The sequence below is a fragment of the Oncorhynchus tshawytscha genome, linkage group LG20 (assembly GCF_018296145.1).
Source record: "Oncorhynchus tshawytscha isolate Ot180627B linkage group LG20, Otsh_v2.0, whole genome shotgun sequence".
In the NCBI taxonomy this organism is placed as follows: domain Eukaryota; kingdom Metazoa; phylum Chordata; class Actinopteri; order Salmoniformes; family Salmonidae; genus Oncorhynchus; species Oncorhynchus tshawytscha.
Genome location: NC_056448.1, coordinates 29,739,724 through 29,762,231, shown reverse-complemented (window position 1 = coordinate 29,762,231; position 22,508 = coordinate 29,739,724). Strand labels below are relative to the sequence as shown.

Here is a 22,508-nt window from a genome sequence, read left to right as displayed (position 1 = left end):
TATACATGATCCATGTCGCAAGGCTTAACAATCCTCCTTTAACCGGTCTCTTCATATACACTGATTGAACAGGTGACCTCTGTAAGGATCATAGCATTCACCTGGTCAGTCTGTCATGGAAAGTACACTGTATATTGCTCCATTGTTTTTCCTACATACTTAGTCTGGTTTTAGTCATTTAAGTTTACTGAAATAGTTTTACCATTTTAGAATTTAAAAAAATTCATAGGGGAAATGCTGAAATAACAATTTTAATTTGAGGCCTATGCTGTCTCGCGACAGCTGGATTTAAGACTAGGTGTTTTGTCCTACAGGAAGACCGATTAGCTGTGAAGTCACTTTGGCCTGAGAAAGATGGGCGTCGCTTCTATCCCCTACAAGATCAACGATGATCTGGGTGAGTGTCGAATACAGTAGGAGAGATGAACACTAACACTAGATGTTTTCTAATACAGTGAGAATGATATGCACCGTTAATGGTAGATTGTCTCTGATCCACACAGTGGACAGAAAGGTAACTATACTAGCAGCGTTCAAGATGATTTCAGACCAGACGTGTATCCTCTTCCATGAATACACCAATGAGATTAACTACATAAACATCATCTCTGGGACAGGGTGAGTCCAAAGTGGACACATTAACACTCTCTCCTTCCCAGCAGTTTACAGTTAACTCACAACCTCTCCTTCCTTTTTCCTGTGTTCAATCCTTTTATTTTCTCTCTTCCTGTCAAATCCCCTCTTTCTCCTCCATTTCTCTCCTCCTCTCACCTTTCTCTTTCTTCCTCAACTCTAGCTGTGCGTCGTATGTAGGTTTTCAGGGCGGGGCCCAGTCTCTGTACTTCGGTAGAGCCTGTAACGTGGGGAACCTGTGCCATGAGCTGATGCATGCCCTGGGCCTGCACCACGAGCACACACGGCCAGACCGTGACCAATACGTCACCATACAGTGGGACAACGTGGTCCCAGGTTACTCACACCAACACAACATACTAAACCACCTCACGGGCATTACATGTGGATCAGGGGCAGGGCTGGTCAATTTGTCCCCTGAAGAGCTGCAGTGTAGGATTTAGTACTAGCCCAACACTAACATACCTGATTCAGCTTTTTGTGGTCTGGAGTGAAGACTGTACAGAACTAACTATTGACATTTAGTATTTTATTAGGTACTGCCTAAGCAGCAGCTACTCTTCCTGGGCTCCACACATGAAACACTACATAATATTTAATAGACTGCACCACAAGGACAGAACAACATGAGTTTAAAATAAGAATAGTCTTTCATACATTTATGCCTTAACGTTCCATTTATCATGTACTTATTATAACAGAAATACTGCAGCCAGTCATTTCCCCATACATTGCAACCCTTTTCTCTACTGTTGCAATTGCTTTGTCTAAGCAGGTCCTGATAGCCTAACCATAGCAACCTTGAATCCTGATCTCCTAATCTCACAGTACCAGTTCTGTCAACACCAGAGAGAATCTTACACCAGTAACCATCAGTGTTCTTCAGTTTGAGACCAATACTATGTATTTCATAGACTAACTTCCAATTATGTAGAATATAACTGAATTAACTCCTGCGAATTTCCCCTGGCATGATTGCAGCAACCTTGTTGGCTAAATTTGCCAGACGCGAATAACGACATTGTCATCTATTACCGCACCACATCCTGTCAAAATATCTACAGTTGCCACCCGTAATGGGTATCCTGGGATAACATGTAAGCTCTTTTGAACAGTTTTGTTAATTACCACCCGCAATGGGTTTCATTAGGTAAGATGAAATATTCATGCCTTGAATCATGTAGAGTTTCCTCCTGCTAGAGGTTCAACTTAATGGTTTCCATCTCAACAACTTGTATACATTTCCATTTTCATTCCCCTATATCACATTCACACCCAGCAGTGTCCACCAGTCACATCTGCCTCTTTAACTCTTTTAACTTCAGGAAAACAAGATAACTTTAAGGTGAAGGAAGGAGACACTCAGGACCTGCCCTATGACTACGACTCCATAATGCACTACGGAACGTCAGTCACACTGCTCTGCTCCTTATTCCCAATGAAGTCTCAATTTTCCTCGCCTTGTTTTTAAACTGCTAGCAATAAGTAAAGATGAGTTTTACTGTGATCATCAGTATCCAGCTCCAGTAACATTTCTCTGTGTGTCCCAAATGGCTCCCTATTTAAGTCACTACTTTTGACCTGGGCTCTGGTCAAACTAGGTGCACTATATTGGGAATAGGGTGACATTGTGATGCAGTCCTTGTTAAAGTAGCAAGTCCTCAAATCCCCATTGTTGGGTTTCTCCTGGCAGTTATTACTTCTCATCAAACCGGAACCCCACTATTGACTCCAAGAAGAGGGAGTCCAGATTGGACAGAGAAATCACCTGAGCCCCCTGGACATAGCACGCCTTAACAAACTCTATCAATGTGGTAAAGACGTGTGCACACAGACAGGAAAAATATCAGAATTGGGCTGCCTTTGTAAATGTAGTCATTATCACACTGTATTCTAACCATGTTCCTGTCCTGTCTTTCCCAGAATAACAATGCACAGTTTAGCATTTATTACACCATCGAAGAAGATTCCAACACCACTGCTGCCGACTGATTCCAACACACATGGCACTGACATCCTAACTTCTCTTCACAACAATGAATAAGTTGAACAAGTCCCTTAAAGCTTTCTGATGTATTATACGTGTGGCTGGCTGCAGGCAGGTGGTTTTATTTCTCCTGTGTACTCTTGCTGCCTTGAATTCGGCCTATACCACTGCACTTGTCTTGGAAATAAATAACATGACCTAGACTGAAAAGAATCCACTGTGTGATGTTGCTTGCAGTGTTCTATTTCATTCTAAAATGGACCTTCTCAGCTATGCTCATCACACGTCCAGGGTGGGATCAGAGAGGAAGTAGATCTAGTGTACCAGGAGAGACGACTTAAATTAATGGTGGTTTATACCTTGAACTTGGCCGACTAGCTAGGCAACAAATTATTTAAACGATGACTCTAACTCAGGACTTAGACAGCAGGGCTCATAGATTCACCAAAATCTGAATGTTGCCCTCTAGGAGGGTGTACTACGAAACAGGTTTGAGGAGTTGGTGAGGTAAATTCGGTGAGCTCAACTCAGGATAACCGGTAGCATTAAAAGTGGCTCACCTTTTAGCAAGGAATATATTTGTTTTTTTTTTTAACTTGGCAAGTGAGTTAAGAATAAATTCTTATTTACAATGACGGCCAAACCTGGATGACCCTGGGACAATTGTGAGCCGCCCTATGGGACTCCCAGTCACGGCCGAATGTGATGCAGCCTGGATTCAAACCAGGGACTGTGGTGACGCCTCTTGCACGGAGATGCAGTGCTTCAAACCTCTGCGCCACTCGGGAGGCCAATATAAAGGTAACTTCAAAGAATTTACTGAGTTAGTCCACATAATGAAGTCAGTCAATTGAAATGACTTCATTAGTCCCTAATCGATGGATTTCGCATGACAGTGCAAGGGTGCAGCCATGGGGTGGGCCTTGGAGGGCTCTTGCAGCCAGGCCCGGCCAATCAGAATGAGTTCGTCCCCACAAAAGGGGCAATATTAGATGGAAATAGTAGCCAGCGGGGTTACAACTTCTCTAAAACGATGTTTGAGGCAGCTTATGGTAGAGAAATGAACATTCAATTCTCTAGCAACCGCTCTGGTGGGCCTTCCTGCAGTCAGCATGCCAATTGCACACTCAACTTGAGACATCTGTGGCTTTTTATTGTCCCCAGCATAAGGTGCACCTGTGTAATGACCATGCTATTTAAGTTTCTTGATATGCCACACCTGTCAGGTGGAAGGATTATCTTGGCAAGGAGAAATCCTCACTAACAGCAATGTAAACATGTGTGCACAAAAGATGGCAAAGTACTTAAGTAAAAATAATTTAAAGTAGTACTAAAGTCATTTTTTGGGGGTATCTGTACTTTACTATTTATATTTTTGACAATTGACTATTTTTGACAATAAACAAAACATACAGTCAATAATACATTAGAAAAATGAAAAGTCTGTATACAGTGAGTGCAAATGAGGTAAGACAAGGGAGTTAAGGCAATAAATAGGCCATGGTGGCAAAGTAATTACAATAGGGCAATTAAAAACTGGAATGGTAGATGTGCAGAAGATCAATGTGCAAGTCGAGATACTGGGGTGCAAAGGAGCAAAATAAATAAATACACTATGGGGATGAGGTAGATAGATGGTCTGTTTACAGATGGGCTATGTACAGGTGCAGTGATCTGTGAGCTGCTCTGACAGCTGGTGCTTAAAGCTAGTGAGGGAGATAATATGAGTCTCCAGCTTCAGTGATTTTTGCAGTTCGTTCCAGTCATTGGCAGCAGAGAACTGTAAGGAAAGACCAAAGGAGGAATTGGCTTTGGGGGTGACCAGTGAGATATACCTGCTGGAGTGCGTGCTACGAGTGAGTGCTGCTATGGTGACCAGTGAGCTGAGAAAAGGTGGGCCTTTACCTAGCAGAGACTTGTAGATGACCTGTAGCCAGTGGGTTTGGCGATGAGTATGAAGCGAGGGCCAACCAACGAGAGCGTACAGGTCGAAGCGGTGGGTAGTTGTTAAAGGAATTTCATTCCTATATGTTCATCAACCAATTCAATTAAAACACTGCCCATTTCTAAGAATTTGTAAGATACTTATTTGCATAAAATAGACAGAAACCAGTCTCCAAATCAATCAATAGTGTTTATTTTCGAGAGTACTACATATAAATCATGTACATTACTTTATATCTCCTATTTTGTCACAAATGCTCAAGGTACTAAAAGATATAACGCCATCGATAAAAGACAGTACTGTGCAGCCGTCTTCATCGACCTTGCCAAGGCTTTTGACTCTGTCAATCACCATATTCTTATTGGCAGACTCAGTAGCCTCGGTTTTTCTGATGACTGCCTTGCCTGGTTCACCAACTACTTTGCAGACAGAGTTCAGTGTGTCAAATCGGAGGGCATGCTGTCCGGTCCACAGGGTTCAATTCTCGGGCCGACTCTTTTCTCTGTATATATCAATGATGTTGCTCTTGCTGCGGGCGATTCCCTGATCCACCTCTATGCAGACGACACCATTCTGTATACTTCCGGCCCGTCCTTGGACACTGCTATCTAACCTCCAAACGAGCTTCAATGCCATACAACACTCCTTCCGTGGCCTCCAACTGCTCTTAAACGCTAGTAAAACCAAATGCATGCTTTTCAACCGTTCGCTGCCTGCACCCGCACGCCCGACTTATATCACCACCCTGATGGCTCCGACCTAGAATATGTGGACATCTATCAGTACCTAGGTGTCTGGCTAGACTGTAAACTCTCCTTCCAGACTCATATCAAACATCTCCAATCTAAAATCAAATCTAGAGTCGGCTTTCTATTCCGCAACAAAGCCTCCTTCACTCACGCCGCCAAACTTACCATAGGAATACTGACTATCCTACCGATCATCGACTTCGGCGATGTCATCTACAAAATAGCTTCCAATACTCTACTCAGCAAACTGGATGCAGTTTATCACAGTGCCATCCGTTTTGTTACTAAAGCACCTTATACCACCCACCACTGCGACCTGTACGCTCTAGTCGGCTGGCCCTCGCTACATATTCGTCGCCAGACCCACTGGCTCCAGGTCATCAACAAGTCCATGCTAGGTAAAGCTCCGCCTTATCTCAGTTCACTGGTCACGATGGCAACACCCACCCGTAGCATGCGCTCCAGCAGGTGTCACTCACTGATCTCACTGATCATCCCTGAAGCCAACACCTCATTTGGCTGCCTTTCGTTCCAGTTCTCTGCTGCCTGTGACTGGAACAAATTGCAAAAATCGCTGAAGTTGGAGACTTTTATCTCCCTCACCAACTTCAAACATCTGCTATCTTAGCAGCTAACCGATCGCTGCAGCTGTACATAGTCTATCGGTAAATAGCCCACCCAATTTTACCTACCTCATCCCCATACTGTTTGTATTTATTTACTTTTCTGCTCTTTTGCACACCAATATCTCTACCTGTACATGACCATCTGATAATTTATCACTCCAGTGTTAATCTGCAAAATTGTAATTATTCGCCTACCTCCTCATGCCTTTTGCACACAATGTATATAGACTCTCTTTTTTTGTCTACTGTGTTATTGACTTGTTAATTGTTTACTCCATGTGTAAATCTGTGTTGTCTGTTCACACTGCTATGCTTTATCTTGGCCAGGTCGCAGTTGCAAATGAGAACTTGTTCTCAACTAGCCTACCTGGTTAAGTACTTGAAATAAATTAAGTATGACAACTTGTGACAATATACATATTGATAGGTAAATTGATAGGCGCTTGAGTCGCACCATAAAAAAAATAAAATAAAAAAAAATGTCTCTCCTCCTCTCAGATACAATGGCAATATACACTGCTCAAAAGAATAAAGGGAACACTTAAACAACACAATGTATCTCTAAGTCAATCACACTTCTGTGAAATCAAACTGTCCACTTAGGAAGCAACACTGATTGACAATAAATTTCACATGCTGTTGTGCAAATGAAATAGACAACAGGTGGAAATGATAGGCAATTAGCAAGACACCCCCAATAAAGGAGTGGTTCTGCAAATGGTAACCACAGACCACTTCTCACTTCCTATGCTTCCTGGCTGATGTTTTGGTCACTTTTGAATGCTGGCGGTGCTTTCACTCTAGTGGTAGCATGAGACGGAGTCTACAACCCACACAAGTGGCTCAGCATGTGTTTCAGACATAAGGAAGTGGATGGCTGCAAGGACGCCAGAGGACAAAAATTACTTAACCACCTAACTGAGGAACTCAATTTAACCTTGCACAATACCCTAGATGCAGTTGCACCCCTAAAAACTAAAAACATTTCTCATAAGAAACTAGCTCCCTGGTACACAGAAAATACCCGAGCTCTGAAGCAAGCTTCCAGAAAATTGGAACGGAAATGGCGCCACACCAAACTGGAAGTTTTCCGACTAGCTTGGAAAGACAGTACCATGCAGTCCCGAAGAGCCCTTACTGCTGCTCGATCATCCTATTTTTCTAACTTAATTGAGGAAAATAAGAACAATCCGAAATTCCTTTTGGATACTGTCGCAAAGCTAACTAAAAAGCAGCATTCCCCAAGAGAGGATGACTTTCACTTTAGCAGTGATAAATCCATGAACTTCTTTGAGGAAAAGATTATGATTATTAGAAAGCAAATTACGGACTCCTCTTTAAATCTGCGTATTCCTTCAAAGCTCAGTTGTCCTGAGTCTGCACAACTCTCCCAGGACCTAGGATCAAGAGAGACGCTCAAGTGTTTTAGTACTATATCTCTTGACACAATGATGAAAATAATCATGGCCTCTAAACCTTCAAGCTGCATACTGGACCCTATTCCAACTAAACTACTGAAAGAGCTGCTTCCTGTGCTTGGCCCTCCTATGTTGAACATAATAAACAGCTCTCTATCCACCGGATGTGTACCAAACTCACTAAAAGTGGCAGTAATAAAGCCTCTCTTGAAAAAGCCAAACCTTGACCCAGAAAATATAAAAACTATCGGCCAATATCGAATCTTCCATTCCTCTCAACATTTTTAGAAAAGGCTGTTGCGCAGCAACTTACTGCCTTCCTGAAGACAAACAATGTATACGAAATGCTTCAGTCTGGTTTTAGACCCCATCATAGCACTGAGCCGGCATTTGTGAAGGTGGTAAATGACATTTTAATGGCATCGGACCGAGGCTCTGCATCTGTCCTCGTGCTCCTAGACTTTAGTGCTGCTTTTGATACCATCGATCACCACATTCTTTTGGAGAGATTGGAAACCCAAATTGGTCTACACGGACAAGTTCTGGACTGGTTTAGATCTTATCTGTCGGAAAGATATCAGTTTGTCTCTGTGAATGGTTTGTCCTCTGACAAATCAACTGTAAATTTCGGTGTTCCTCAAGGTTCCGTTTTAGGACCACGATTGTTTTCACTATATATTTTACCTCTTGGGGATGTTATTCGAAAACATAATGTTAACTTTCACTGCTATGCGGATGACACACAGCTGTACATTTCAATGAAACATGGTGAAGCCCCAAAATTGCCCTTGCTAGAAGCATGTGTTTCAGACCTAAGGAAGTGGATGGCTGCAAACTTTCTACTTTTAAACAGAGATGCTTGTTCTAGGTCCCAAGAAACAAAGAGATCTTCTGTTGAATCTGACAATTAATCTTAATGGTTGTACAGTCGTCTCAAATAAAACTGTAAAGGACCTCGGCGTTACTCTGGACCCTGATCTCTCTTTTGAAGAACATATCAAGACCATTTCAAGGACAGCTTTTTTCCATCTACGTAACATCGCAAAAATCAGAAACTTTCTGTCCAAAAATGATGCAGAAAAATTAATCCATGCTTTTGTCACTTCTAGGTTAGACTACTACAATGCTCTACTTTCCGGCTACCCGGATAAAGCACTAAATAAACTTCAGTTGGTACTAAATACGGCTGCTAGAATCCTGACTAGAACCAAAAAATTTGATCATATTACTCCAGTGCTAGCCTCTCTACACTGGCTTCCTGTCAAAGCAAGGGCTGATTTCAAGGTTTTACTGCTAACCTACAAAGCATTACATGGGCTTGCTCCTACCTATCTCTCTGATTTGGTCCTGCCGTACATACCTACACGTACGCTACGGTCACAAGACGCAGGCCTCCTAATTGTCCCTAGATTTTCTAAGCAAACAGCTGGAGGCAGGGCTTTCTCCTATAGAGCTCCATTTTTATGGAACGGTCTGCCTACCCATGTCAGAGACGCAAACTCGGTCTCAACCTTTAAGTCTTTACTGAAGACTCATCTCTTCAGTGGGTCATATGATTGAGTGTAGTCTGGCCCAGGAGTGGGAAGGTGAACGGAAAGGCTCTGGAACAACGAACCGCCCTTGCTGTCTCTGCCTGGCCGGTTCCCCTCTTTCCACTGGGATTCTCTGCCTCTAACCCTATTACAGGGGCTGAGTCACTGGCTTACTGGGGCTCTCTCATGCCGTCCCTGGAAGGGGTGCGTCACCTGAGTGGGTTGATTCACTGATGGGGTCATCCTGTCTGGGTTGGCGCCCCCCTTGGGTTGTGCCATGGCAGAGATCTTTGTGGGCTATACTCAGCCTTGTCTCAGGATGGTAAGTTGGTGGTTGAAGATATCCTTCTAGTGGTGTGGGGGCTGTGCTTTGGCAAAGTGGGTGGGGTTATATCCTTCCTGTTTAGCCCTGTCCGGGGGTGTCCTCGGATGAGGCCACAGTGTCTCCTGACCCCTCCTGTCTCAGCCTCCAGTATTTATGCTGCAGTAGTTTATGTGTCTGGGGGCTAGGGGCTCAACTTCCGGCGCCGACAGAGATGGCTGCCTCGCTTCGCGTTCCTAGGAAACTATGCAGTTTTTTGTTTTTTTTACGTGTTATTTCTTACATTAGTACCCCAGGTCATCTTAGGTTTCATTACATACAGTCGAGAAGAACTACTGAATATAAGATCAGCGTCAACTCACCATCAGTACGACCAAGAATATGTTTTTCGCGACGCGGATCCTGTGTTCTGCCTTACAAACAGGACAACGGAGTGGATTCCATGCAGCGACCCAAAAAAAAAACGACTCCGAAAAGAGGGAAACGAGGCGGTCTTCTGGTCAGACTCCGGAGACGGGCACACCGTGTACCACTCCCTAGCATTCTTCTTGCCAATGTCCAGTCTCTTGACAACAAGGTTGATGAAATCCGAGCAAGGGTAGCATTCCAGAGGGACATCAGAGACTGTAACGTTCTTTGTTTCACGGAAACATGGCTCACTGGAGAGACGCTATCCGAGGCGGTGCAGCCAACGGGTTTCTCCACGCATCGCGCCGACAGAAACAAACATCTTTCTGGTAAGAAGAGGGGCGGGGGCGTATGCCTTATGACTAACGTGACATGGTGTGATGAAAGAAACATACAGGAACTCAAATCCTTCTGTTCACCTGATTTAGAACTCCTCACAATCAAATGTAGACCGCATTATCTACCAAGAGAATTCTCCTCGATTATAATAACAGCCGTATATATCCCCCCAAGCAGACACATCGATGGCTCTGAACAAACTTTATTTAACTCTCTGCAAACTGGAAACGATTTATCCGGAGGCTGCATTCATTGTAGCTGGGGATTTTAACAAGGCTAATCTGAAAACAAGACTCCCTACATTTTATCAGCATATCGATTGCACAACCAGGGGTGGAAAGACCTTGGATCATTGTTACTCTAACTTCCGCGACGCATATAAGGCCCTGCCCCGCCCCCTTTCGGAAAAGCTGACCACGACTCCATTTTGTTGATCCCTGCCTACAGACAGAAACTAAAACAAGAGGCTCCCACGCTGAGGTCTGTTCAACGCTGGTCTGACCAAGCTGACTCCACACTCCAAGACTGCTTCCATCACGTGGACTGGGAGATGTTTCGTATTGCGTCAGATAACAACATTGACGAATACGCTGATTCGGTGTGCGAGTTCATTAGAACGTGCGTTGAAGATGTCGTTTCCATAGCAACGATTAAAACATTCCCTAACCAGAAACCGTGGATTGATGGCAGCATTCGTGTGAAACTGAAAGCACGAACCACTGCTTTTAATCAGGGCAAGGTGTCTGGTAACATGACTGAATACAAACAGTGCAGCTATTCCCTCCGCAAGGCTATTAAACAAGCTAAGCGTCAGTACAGAGACAAAGTAGAATCTCAATTCAACGGCTCAGACACAAGAGGCATGTGGCAGGGTCTACAGTCAATCACGGACTACAGGAAGAAATCCAGCCCAGCCACGGACCAGGATGTCTTGCTCCCAGGCAGACTAAATAACTTTTTGCGCAGACCAGCTGGCCGGTGTGTTTACGGACATATTCAATCAATCCCTATACCAGTCTGCTGTTCCCACATGCTTCAAGAGGGCCACCATTGTTCCTGTTCCCAAGAAAGCTAAGGTAACTGAGCTAAACGACTACCGCCCCGTAGCACTCACATCCGTCATCATGAAGTGCTTTGAGAGACTAGTCAAGGACCATATCACCTCCACCCTACCTGACACCCTAGACCCACTCCAATTTGCTTACCGCCCAAATAGGTCCACAGACGATGCAATCTCAACCACACTGCACACTGCCCTAACCCATCTGGACAAGAGGAATACCTATGTGAGAATGCTGTTCATCGACTACAGCTCGGCATTCAACACCATAGTACCCTCCAAGCTCGTCATCAAGCTCGAGACCCTGGGTCTCGACCCCGCCCTGTGCAACTGGGTACTGGACTTCCTGACGGGCCGCCCCCAGGTGGTGAGGGTAGGCAACAACATCTCCTCCCCGCTGATCCTCAACACTGGGGCCCCACAAGGGTGCGTTCTGAGCCCTCTCCTGTACTCCCTGTTCACCCACGACTGCGTGGCCACGCACGCCTCCAACTCAATCATCAAGTTTGCAGACGACACAACAGTGGTAGGCTTGATTACCAACAACGACGAGACGGCCTACAGGGAGGAGGTGAGGGCCCTCGGAGTGTGGTGTCAGGAAAATAACCTCACACTCAACGTCAACAAAACTAAGGAGATGATTGCGGACTTCAGGAAACAGCAGAGGGAACACCCCCTATCCACATCGATGGAACAGTAGTGGAGAGGGTAGCAAGTTTTAAGTTCCTCGGCATACACATCACAGACAAACTGAATTGGTCCACTCACACAGACAGCATCGTGAAGAAGAAGCAGCAGCGCCTCTTCAACCTCAGGAGGCTGAAGAAATTCGGCTTGTCACCAAAAGCACTCACAAACTTCTACAGATGCACAATCGAGAGCATCCTGGCGGGCTGTATCACCGCGTGGTACGGCAACTGCTCCGCCCTCAACCGTAAGGCTCTCCAGAGGGTAGTGAGGTCTGCACAACGCATCACCGGGGGCAAACTACCTGCCCTCCAGGACACCTACACCACCCGATGTTACCGGAAGGCCATAAAGATCATCAAGGACATCAACCACCCGAGCCACTGCCTGTTCACCCCGCTATCATCCAGAAGGCGAGGTCAGTACAGGTGCATCAAAGCTGGGACCGAGAGACTGAAAAACAGCTTCTATCTCAAGGCCATCAGACTGTTAAACAGCCACCACTAACATTGAGTGGCTGCTGCCAACACACTGACACTGACACTGACTCAACTCCAGCCACTTTAATAATGGGAATTGATGGGAAATTATGTAAATATATCACTAGCCACTTTAAACAATGCTACCTTATATAATGTTTACATACCCTACATTATTCATCTCATATGCATACGTATATACTGTACTCTATATCATCGACTGCATCCTTATGTAATACATGTATCACTAGCCACTTTAACTATGCCACTTTGTTTACATACTCATCTCATATGTATATACTGTACTCGATATCAGCTACTGTATCTTGCCTATGCTGCTCTGTACCATCACTCATTCATATATCCTTATGTACATATTCTTTATCCCCTTACACTGTGTATAAGACAGTAGTTTTGGAATTGTTAGTTAGATTACTTGTTGGTTATTACTGCATTGTCGGAACTAGAAGCACAAGCATTTCGCTACACTCGCATTAACATCTGCTTACCATGTGTATGTGACAAATAAAATTTGATTTGATTTGATTTGATTTATATCTGGAGTACTTCTCCTGTCCTATTCGGTGTCCTGTGTGAATCTAAGTGTGCGTTCTCTAATTCTCTCCTTCTCTCTTTCTTTCTCTCTCTCGGAGGACCTGAGCCCTAGGACCATGCCCCAGGACTGCCTGACATGATGACTCCTTGCTGTCCCCAGTCCACCTGGCCGTGCTGCTGCTCCAGTTTCAACTGTTCTGCCTTATTATTATTCGACCATGCTGGTCATTTATGAACATTTGAACATCTTGGCCATGTTCTGTTAAAATCTCCACCCGGCACAGCCAGAAGAGGACCTTGCCACCCCACATATGCTCTCTCTAATTCTCTCTTTCTTTCTCTCTCTCTCGGAGGACCTGAGCCCTAGGACCATGCCCCAGGACTACCTGACATGATGAATCCTTGCTGTCCCCAGTCCATCTGACCGTGCTGCTGCTCGACCATGCTGGTCATTTATGAACATTTGAACATCTTGGCCATGTTCTGTTATAATCTCCACCCGGCACAGCCAGAAGAGGACTGGCCACCCCACATAGCCTGGTTCCTCTCTAGGTTTCTTCCTAGGTTTTGGTCTTTCTAGGGAGTTTTTCCTAGCCACCGTGCTTCTACACCTGCATTGCTTGCTGTTTGGGGTTTTAGCCTGGGTTTCTGTACAGCACTTTGAGATATCAGCTGATGTACGAAGGGCTATATAAATAAATTTGATTTGATTTGAGGTAGTGCAGCTCATCCAGGATGGCACATCAATGCGAGCTGCGGCAAGAAGGTTTGCTGTGTCTGTCAGCGAAGTGTCCAGAGCATGGAGCCGCTACCAGGAGACAGGCCAGTACATCAGGAGACGTCGTGGAGGCTGTAGGAGGGCAACAACCCAGCAGCAGGACCGCTACCTCCACCTTTGTGCAAGGAGGAGCAGGAGGAGCACTGCCAGAGCCCTGCAAAATGACCGCTAGCAGGCCACAAATGTGCATGTGTCTGCTCAAACGGTCAGAAACAGACTCCATGAGGGTGGTATGAGGGCCAGACATCCACAGGTGGGGGTTGTGCTTACAGCCCAACACCGTGCAGGACGTTGGCATTTGTCAGAGAACACCAAGATTGGCAAATTCGCCACTGGCGCCCTGTGCTCTTCACAGATGAAAGCAGGTTCACACTGAGCACGTGACAGACGTGACAGAGTCTGGAAACGCCGTGGAGAACGTTCTGCTGCCTGCAACATCCTCCAGCATGACCGGTTTGGCGATGGATCAGTCATGGTGTGGGGTGGTATTTCTTTGGGGGGCCGCACTGCCCTCCATGTGCTCGCCAGAGGTAGCCTGACTGCCATTAGGTACCGAGATGAGATCCTCAGACCCCTTGTGAGAGCATATGCTGGTGTGGTTGGCCCTGGGTTCCTCCTAATGCAAGACAATGCTAGACCTCATGTGGCTGGAGTGTGTCAGCAGTTCCTGCAAGAGGAAGGCATTGATGCTATGGACTGGCCCGCCCGTTCCCCAGACCTGAATCCAAATGAGCACATCTGGGACATCATGTCTCGCTCCATCCACCAACGCCACGTTGCCCCACAGACTGTCATCAGGAGCATGCCCAGGCGTTGTAGGGAGGTCATACAGGCACGTGGAGGCCACACACACACACTACTGAGCCTCATTTTGGTTCCGGGGGTGACCGATTGAATAGCATGCATTTAGTTTTACTTGCATTTGAAAGCAGTTGGAGGCCACGTAAGGAGAGTTGTATGGCATTGAAGCTCATCTGGAGGTTAGTTAACACAGTGTCCAAAGAGGGGCCAGAAGTATACAGAATGGTGTCGTCTGTGTCGTCTATACAGAGAAGAGAGTCGGCCCGAGAATTGAACCCTGTGGCACCCCCATAGAGACTGCCAGAGGTCCGGATAACATGCCCTCCGATTTGACACACTGAACTCTATCAGAGAAGTAGTTGGTAAACCAGGCGAGCCAATCATTTGAGAAACCAAGGCTGTCGAGTCTGCCAATAAGAATGTGGTGATTGACAGAGTCGAAAGCCTTGGCCAGGTCAAAGAATACGGCTGCACAGTAATGTCTCTTATCCATGGCGGTTATGATATAATTTAGGTACTTGAGCGTGGCTGTGGTGCACCCATGACCAGCTCTGAAACCAGATTGCATAGCGGAGAAGGTACGGTGGGATTCGAAAGGGTCTGTAATCTGTTTGTTAACTTGGCTTTCGAAGACCTTAGAAAGACAGGGTAGGATAGATATAGGTCTGTAGCAGTTTGGGTCTAGAGTGTCACCCCTTTGAAGAGGGGGATGACTGCGGCAGCATTCCAATCTTTGGGAATCTCAGACGATACGAAAGAGAGGTTTAACAGGCTAGTAATAGGGGTTGCAACAGTTTCGGAAGATCATTTTAAAAAGCGAGGGTCCAGATTGTCTAGCCCGGCTGATTTGTAGGGGTCCAGATTTTGCAGCTTTTTCAGAACATCAGCTATCTGGATTTGGGTGAAGGAGGGCTTGGGCGGGTTGCTGTTGAGGGTGCCGGGTAGTTGACCGGGGTAGGGGTAGCCAGGTGGAAAGCATGGCCAGCCGTAGAGGAATGCTTATTGAAATTCTCAATTATAGTGGATTTATCGGTGGTAACAGTGTTTCCTAGCCTCAGAGCAGTGGGCAGCTGGGAGGAGGTGCTCTTATTCTCCATGGACTTTACAGTGTCCCGGATCTGAGTGCACCCTGTCAGTCCATAAATACATTTTTAAAAACATGCGGCCTTATAAGGAATTTGATGTATAACATTTACTTTTGACTTCTGGCAGTCTCTATGGGGGTGCCACAGGGTTCAATTTTCCACCACTGTACTTAAGTACATTTAAAACCAGATACGTTTAGACTTTTACTCAAGTAGTGTTTCACTGGGTTACTGTTACTTGAGTCTATTAAATTATCTTTACTTTGACTCAAGAATGACTATTGCGTACTTTTTCCTGCACTGCGTGTTTAACTACAACCAGTTTGCATGTCTGACATTTCAGAGTTTCCTAGTTCCGAGTAGCACTTGAACATGGCATATCACTGCCACGTTTTTACTGTTTAACAGCGAGGCACATTCTTCTTCTTCCTTAGGTCGAAATGGCAGGAAAATGAGTCGAGAGACACTTAGCGCCATATGTTGTTGAGGTTGAGAACTTAAAAGCAAGTGACCACACCAGCACCTGTTACTTTGTGATTGCTGCCCCACCCACTCTTTGACTGGAAAGAGAGCAAGTGTGTGAATTTGTTTGTGCCGTTTCTTTGGTTCTTTTCTCCCAAATCCTGGGGACGATCATCGTTGCAACATGGTTTGGCTTTTGATTCTCTGGGTTGTCCAAGGTAGGACCAGTAATTTTGTTGTGACGTCCTACTTTTGAGTGTTTTCCAATTGAGGTACTGTAGGCCAGGCCAATTTCACAGAGGCCAATTGGTTGACCATGTTATTATTATGTCACATGTATTATGTTTCCCTTGTGTGTTTCAGTGGGCAGTGTTCCCATAGCCAATTTCACAAATGCTACTACTTCAAATGCTACTTTCCCTGCCACAGGTAGGCAGGCCTGCATTGGGGACCAGTCATTTTGTTAGGTGATAGTCTGAAAGCTAGGCCTCTTTCCTGTTTTTCACTTTTTTATTTAATGTATGCCAGCCGTACTGCAAAACTATGTTATTGTACTGTTCTGCTTAGTAATATTTTTCTTCTTCTGTGTTTCAGTGGACAACTCTAAAACCCCATCAACAATTCTACAAATGTGACTTTCTCTGCCACAGGTAGGCCTATACTGTGATTTATCAAGTCAGTCTCTTGGGGTGATGGGGCCCAAAGAAACAACTCAATCTGTTGTCTTCAAGTTTATGCCTTATCTATCAATAAACAATGATATATTATAAATGTAGTTTGTTCACAATTCCCTTCAGGTTCTACTGCCTCGATGGGGCCACGTCACAGACAAAATGATTGGTATAAAACACCTGAAACCAGAGAAGGTAACGCATTCATTAGATGAAGCGTGCAATCCTGGACCTCTATCATGAGGTCTGGACTTTAATGGTACTGGAGGTAGTGACTTGTAACCAGTACATGTTGTTTCAGACCCTCTCTCTCTGTTACAGAGGACTTACAGTTCGACCTTGCTATCATGGAGGGAGACATTCTGGTTTCGGTGAGTCTATGATCTCTGCTTTCTCTCCTGTTACTTGCGTCTTTTAAGCTGATGAATCCAATTGATACCACCTTCTGGTATACACAGCCTGAAGCTAATGACTGCAAAATAATTCAAGCCAGATTGTTGACTAGAAGTACATTTGAACTTGCTCTACCGGTTGGTTGTCCATGGTGTTGGTCCTTCAGATGGTCAAAATTTGAGACCCAAAATATCCACAGGAAAATACACAATGCCGGCATACTACTAAGTGATAGAAATTTCAACTTCAGTACCGCCACTCTAAAAGTTGTGTTAACAGTACTTTCCTGTGGATATTTTGACCATCTGAAGGATCAACACCACGGACCACCAGTAGAGTAAGTTTCAATGTCATTTTATTTAACATTCTGCCTTTTTTGCAATCATTAGTTTCAGTCTGTATACCAGAAGGTGGTAAGTGCCTTCCCGAAAGCATTCATACCCCTTGACCTATTTCACTTTTTTTTTTGACAGCCTGAATTCAAAACGGATGAAATAAAAATTCTAACCTGTCTACACAAAATACCCCATAATATTTTTGGAAATATTTGCGTGATAAATGAAATGCAAAAATATATGTCAACTATTCGCATCCCAGAGTCAATTCTTTGTAGAAGCACCTTAGGCAGTGATTACAGCTGTGAGTCTCTCTAGGTAAGTCTAAGAGCTTTCCACACCTGGGTTGTGCAACAGTTGCCCACTTAATTCTTCTCAATTATTTAAGCTGTCAAATTGGTTGTTCATTACCAAACTACTATTTTCAGGTCTTGCTGTAGATTTGTCAAAACTGTAACTCGGCCACTCTGGAACATTCTGTCTTGGTAAACGACTCCAGTGCAGATTTGCCCTTGTGTTTTAGGTTATTGTTCTGCTGAAAGGTGAATTATTGTTGCAAACAGGATGCATGTTTTGGAATTGTATTCTATACAGGCTTCCTTTTCACTGTCAATCAGGTTAGTATTGTAGAGTAACTACAATGTTGTTCCATTCTCAGTTTTCTCCTATCACAGCCATTAAAGTCACCATTGGGCTCGTGGTGAAATCCCTGAGCGGTTTCCTTCTTCTCCGGCAACTGACTCAGGAAAGATACCTGTGTGTTTGTAGGGACTGGGTGATTAGATTAGGATCACCTAGTATTGAGTTGCACCCCCCTTTGCCCTCAGAAAAGCCTCAATTCGTCAGGGCATGGACTCTACAAGATGTCGAGCGTTCCACATGAATGCTGGCCCCATGATTTCCCCAATGCTTCCCATCGTTGTGCCCAGTTGGCTGGTAGTGGATCTCTAATCCGAAATGGCTCGTTCCATCTCATCCCACAGATGCTTAATTGGATTGAGATCTGGTGACTGGGCAGGCAACTGCATTAAGCTGAATTCACTGTCATGTTTGTGGAACCATTCCTGGCCTTGTGGCATGGGGCATTATCCTGCTGAAAAAAAATCCCTTCACAGATGGATACACTACTGCCATGAAGGGATGCACCTGGTTTTCAATTATGTTCAGAAATCCTGTGGCGTTCAAACGTTGCTCCACTTTTATCATGTGTGCCGTGAACGCGTCACACTGCCTCTCACCAGCCTGCAATGTTGCCTCACGGCATGATGGATGCATGTGGTTTTCTCCATACCCTAGTCCTCCCATCAGCGTGAAATTGCAAAAAACGGGATTCATCAGATGTTTATCCCGTTCTCCTGTGTCCACTGCAACAAGTTATTTGCTGAAAGAAGTGGAACTCTGTAAGGTTGTTGGCTGCCATTTGTGTCAAGGTACTTCGAGTTGTGCGTTTTTATGATCTCAGGGCACAAATGTTTTCCTGGACTGTCAATTGACTAACTGTAGCCCGTCTGTTGCTCTGCACAATTCGTATCACCAATTTTTGACCATTGGCTGGATGTCCTTTGGGTGGTGGACCCTTCTTCACACACACATGGGGGAAACTGGGTGTGAAATGCCCAGCAACGTTGCAGTTCTTGACACACTCAAACTGGTGAGCCTGGCACCTACCATACCCTGTTCAAAGGTACTTCAATATTTTGTCCTGCCCATTCACCCTCTGAATGACATATATACATGATCCATGTCGCAAGGCTTAACAATCCTCCTTTAACCGGTCTCTTCATATACACTGATTGAACAGGTGACCTCTGTAAGGATCATAGCATTCACCTGGTCAGTCTGTCATGGAAAGTACACTGTATATCTTTTCTACATACTTAGTCTGGTTTTAGTCATTTAAGTTTACTTTGAAATAGTTTTACCATTTTAGAATTTAAAAAAATTCATAGGGGAAATGCTGAAATAACAATTTTAATTTGAGGCCTATACTCTAGCGACAGCTGGATTTAAGACTAGGTGTTTTGTTCTACAGGAAGACCGATTAGCTGTGAAGTCACTTTGGCCGGAGAATGAAGGCGTCACTTCTATCCCCTACAAGATCAACGGTGATCTGGGTGAGTGTCGAATACAGTAGGAGAGATGAGCACTAACACTAGATGATTTCTAATACAGTGAGAATGATATGCATTGTCTCTGATCCCCCACAGTGGACAGAAAGGAAACTATGCTAGCAGCGTTCAAGATGATTTCAGACCAGACGTGTATCCTCTTCCACGAATACACCAATGAGATTAACTACATAGAGTTAATCTCTGGGACAGGGTGAGTCCAAAATGGTCACATTAACACACTCTCCTTCCCAGCAGTTTACAGTTAACTCACAACCGCTCCTTCATTTTCCTTTATTTTTCTCTCTTCCTGTCATATCCACTCTTTCTCCCCCTTCTCTCACCTTTCTTCCCTTAACTCTAGCTGTGCGTCGTATGTAGGTTTTCAGGGCGGGGCCCAGCCTCTGTACTTCGGTAGAGCCTGTAACGTGGGGAACCTGTGTCATGAGCTGATGCATGCCCTGGGCCTGCACCACGAGCACACACGGCCAGACCGTGACCAATACATCACCATACAGTGGGACAACGTGGTCTCAGGTAACTCACACCAACACATGCTAAACCGAAGAGCTGCAGTGTGCAGGCATTTGTACCAGCCCAACACTAGCACACCTTGTTGAGCTTTTTGTAGTCTGGAGTGAAGACCGTATAGAATAACTATTGACATTAGGTACTGCTAAAGCAGCAGCTGCTCTTCCTGGGGTCCAGACACCATGAAACCCTACATAACAAAAATAGACAGTACACCACAAGGACAGAACAGGCGTTCATATATTTATGCCTAAATGTTCCATTTATCATGTACTCATTCCTGCAGCCATTAATTTCCCCATACATTGCAACCCTGTTCTCTACTGTTAAAATTGCTTTGTCTAAGCAGGTCCTGATAGCCTAATATCATAGTAACCTTGAATCCTGATATCCTAATCTCACAGCACCAGCTCTATAACCATCAGTGTTCTTCAGTTTGAAACCAATACTATGTATTTCATAGACTAATTTCCAATTATGTGGAATATAACTGAATTCGTTAACTCCTGCGAATTTCCCCTGGTGTGAACGCAGCAACCTTGTTCGCTAAATTCCCCTTACATGAATAGCACCACATTGTCATCTACAGTTGCCACCCGTAATGGGTATCCTGGGATAACATGTAAGCTCTTGAACTTGAAGGCCACCCGCTATGGGTTTCCTTAGGTAAGATGCAATAGTCATGCCTTGAATCGTGTAGAGTTTCCTCCTGCTAGAGGTTCAACTTAATGGTTTCCATCTCAACAACTTGTCTAGATTTCCACTTTCATTCCCCTATATCACAATCACACCCAGCAGTGTCCACCAGTCACGTCTGCCTCTTTTAACTTCCAGGAAAAGAAGATAACTTTAAGGTGAAGGAAGGAGACACTCAGGATCTGCCCTATGACTACGACTCCATAATGCACTACGGAACGTCAGTCACACTCCTCTCCTCCTTATTCCCAATGAAGTCTCAATTTTCCTCGCCTTGTTTTTAAACTGCTAGCAATAAGTAAAGATGAGTTGTATCATCAGTATCCAGCTCCAGTAACATTTCTCTGTGTGTCCCAAATGGCTCCCTATTTAAGTCACTACTTTTGACCTGGGCTCTGGTCAAACTAGGTGCACTATATTGGGAATAGGGTGACATTGTGATGCAGTCCTTGTTAAAGTAGCATTTCCTCAAATCCCCATTGTTGGGTTTCTCCTGGCAGTTATTACTTCTCATCAAACCGGAACCCCACTATTGACTCCAAGAAGAGTGGAGTCCAGATTGGACAGAGAAATCACCTGAGCCCCCTGGACATAGCACGCCTTAACAAACTCTATCAATGTGGTAAAGACGTGTGCACACAGACAGGAAAAATATCAGAATTGGGCTGCCTTTGTAAATGTAGTCATTATCACACTGTATTCTAACCATGTTCCTGTCCTGTCTTTCCCAGAATAACAATGCACAGTTTAGCATTTATTACACCATCGAAGAAGATTCCAACACCACTGCTGCCGACTGATTCCAACACACATGGCACTGACATCCTAACTTCTCTTCACAACAATGAATAAGTTGGACAAGTCCCTTAAAGCTTTCTGATGTATTATACGTGTGGCTGGCTGCAGGCAGTGGTTTTATTTCTCCTGTGTACACTTGCTGCCTTGAATTCGGCCTATACCACTGCACTTGTCTTGGAAATAAATAACATGACCTAGACTGAAAAGAATCCACTGTGTGATGTTGCTTGCAGTGTTCTATTTCATTCTAAAATGGACCTTCTCAGCTATGCTCATCATACGTCCAGGGTGGGATCAGAGAGGAAGTAGATCTAGTGTACCAGGAGAGACGACTTAAATTAATGGTGGTTTATACCTTGAACTTGGCCGACTAGCTAGGCAACAAATTATTTAAACGATGACTCTAACTCAGGACTTAGACAGCAGGGCTCATAGATTCACCAAAATCTGAATGTTGCCCTCTAGGAGGGTGTACTACGAAACAGGTTTGAGGAGTTGGTGAGGTAAATTCGGTGAGCTCAACTCAGGATAACCGGTAGCATTAAAAGTGGCTCACCTTTTAGCAAGGAATATATTTGTTTTTTTAACTTGGCAAGTGAGTTAAGAATAAATTCTTATTTACAATGACGGCCAAACCTGGATGACCCTGGGACAATTGTGAGCCGCCCTATGGGACTCCCAGTCACGGCCGAATGTGATGCAGCCTGGATTCAAACCAGGGACTGTGGTGACGCCTCTTGCACGGAGATGCAGTGCTTCAAACCTCTGCGCCACTCGGGAGGCCAATATAAAGGTAACTTCAAAGAATTTACTGAGTTAGTCCACATAATGAAGTCAGTCAATTGAAATGACTTCATTAGTCCCTAATCGATGGATTTCGCATGACAGTGCAAGGGTGCAGCCATGGGGTGGGCCTTGGAGGGCTCTTGCAGCCAGGCCCGGCCAATCAGAATGAGTTCGTCCCCACAAAAGGGGCAATATTAGATGGAAATAGTAGCCAGCGGGGTTACAACTTCTCTAAAACGATGTTTGAGGCAGCTTATGGTAGAGAAATGAACATTCAATTCTCTAGCAACCGCTCTGGTGGGCCTTCCTGCAGTCAGCATGCCA

General features: G+C 44.8%; 2 protein-coding genes across 3 annotated transcripts; both read left to right on the top strand.

Annotated features, from left to right (window-relative positions):
- Positions 1-488: 488 nt before the first annotated feature.
- Positions 489-2,701, top strand: LOC121840156 (zinc metalloproteinase nas-6-like). The gene is given in 6 exon segments (XM_042302026.1): positions 489-618; positions 797-969; positions 1,959-2,040; positions 2,327-2,363; positions 2,366-2,447; positions 2,557-2,701. Coding segments are annotated over 6 exon segments (459 nt in total). The 5' UTR covers positions 489-538; the 3' UTR covers positions 2,562-2,701.
- A 13,290-nt stretch (positions 2,702-15,991) lies between these two features.
- On the top strand, positions 15,992-21,597 carry LOC121840202 (low choriolytic enzyme-like). 2 transcript variants are annotated; one of them, XM_042302466.1, is made up of 11 exons: positions 16,059-16,084; positions 16,230-16,295; positions 16,461-16,516; positions 16,664-16,732; positions 16,859-16,908; positions 19,298-19,379; positions 19,473-19,587; positions 19,738-19,910; positions 20,739-20,820; positions 21,101-21,222; positions 21,332-21,597. In XM_042302466.1, the coding sequence occupies exons 4-11, from the start codon at positions 16,678-16,680 to the stop codon at positions 21,334-21,336; spliced, it is 684 nt and encodes a 227-aa protein (XP_042158400.1). In that variant the 5' UTR covers positions 16,059-16,084; positions 16,230-16,295; positions 16,461-16,516; positions 16,664-16,677; the 3' UTR covers positions 21,337-21,597. The 2 variants fall into 2 exon arrangements, with proteins under 2 accessions (XP_042158399.1, XP_042158400.1); XM_042302465.1 differs by lacking the exon at positions 16,461-16,516 and having other exon boundaries at positions 15,992-16,084.
- Positions 21,598-22,508: the final 911 nt, after the last annotated feature.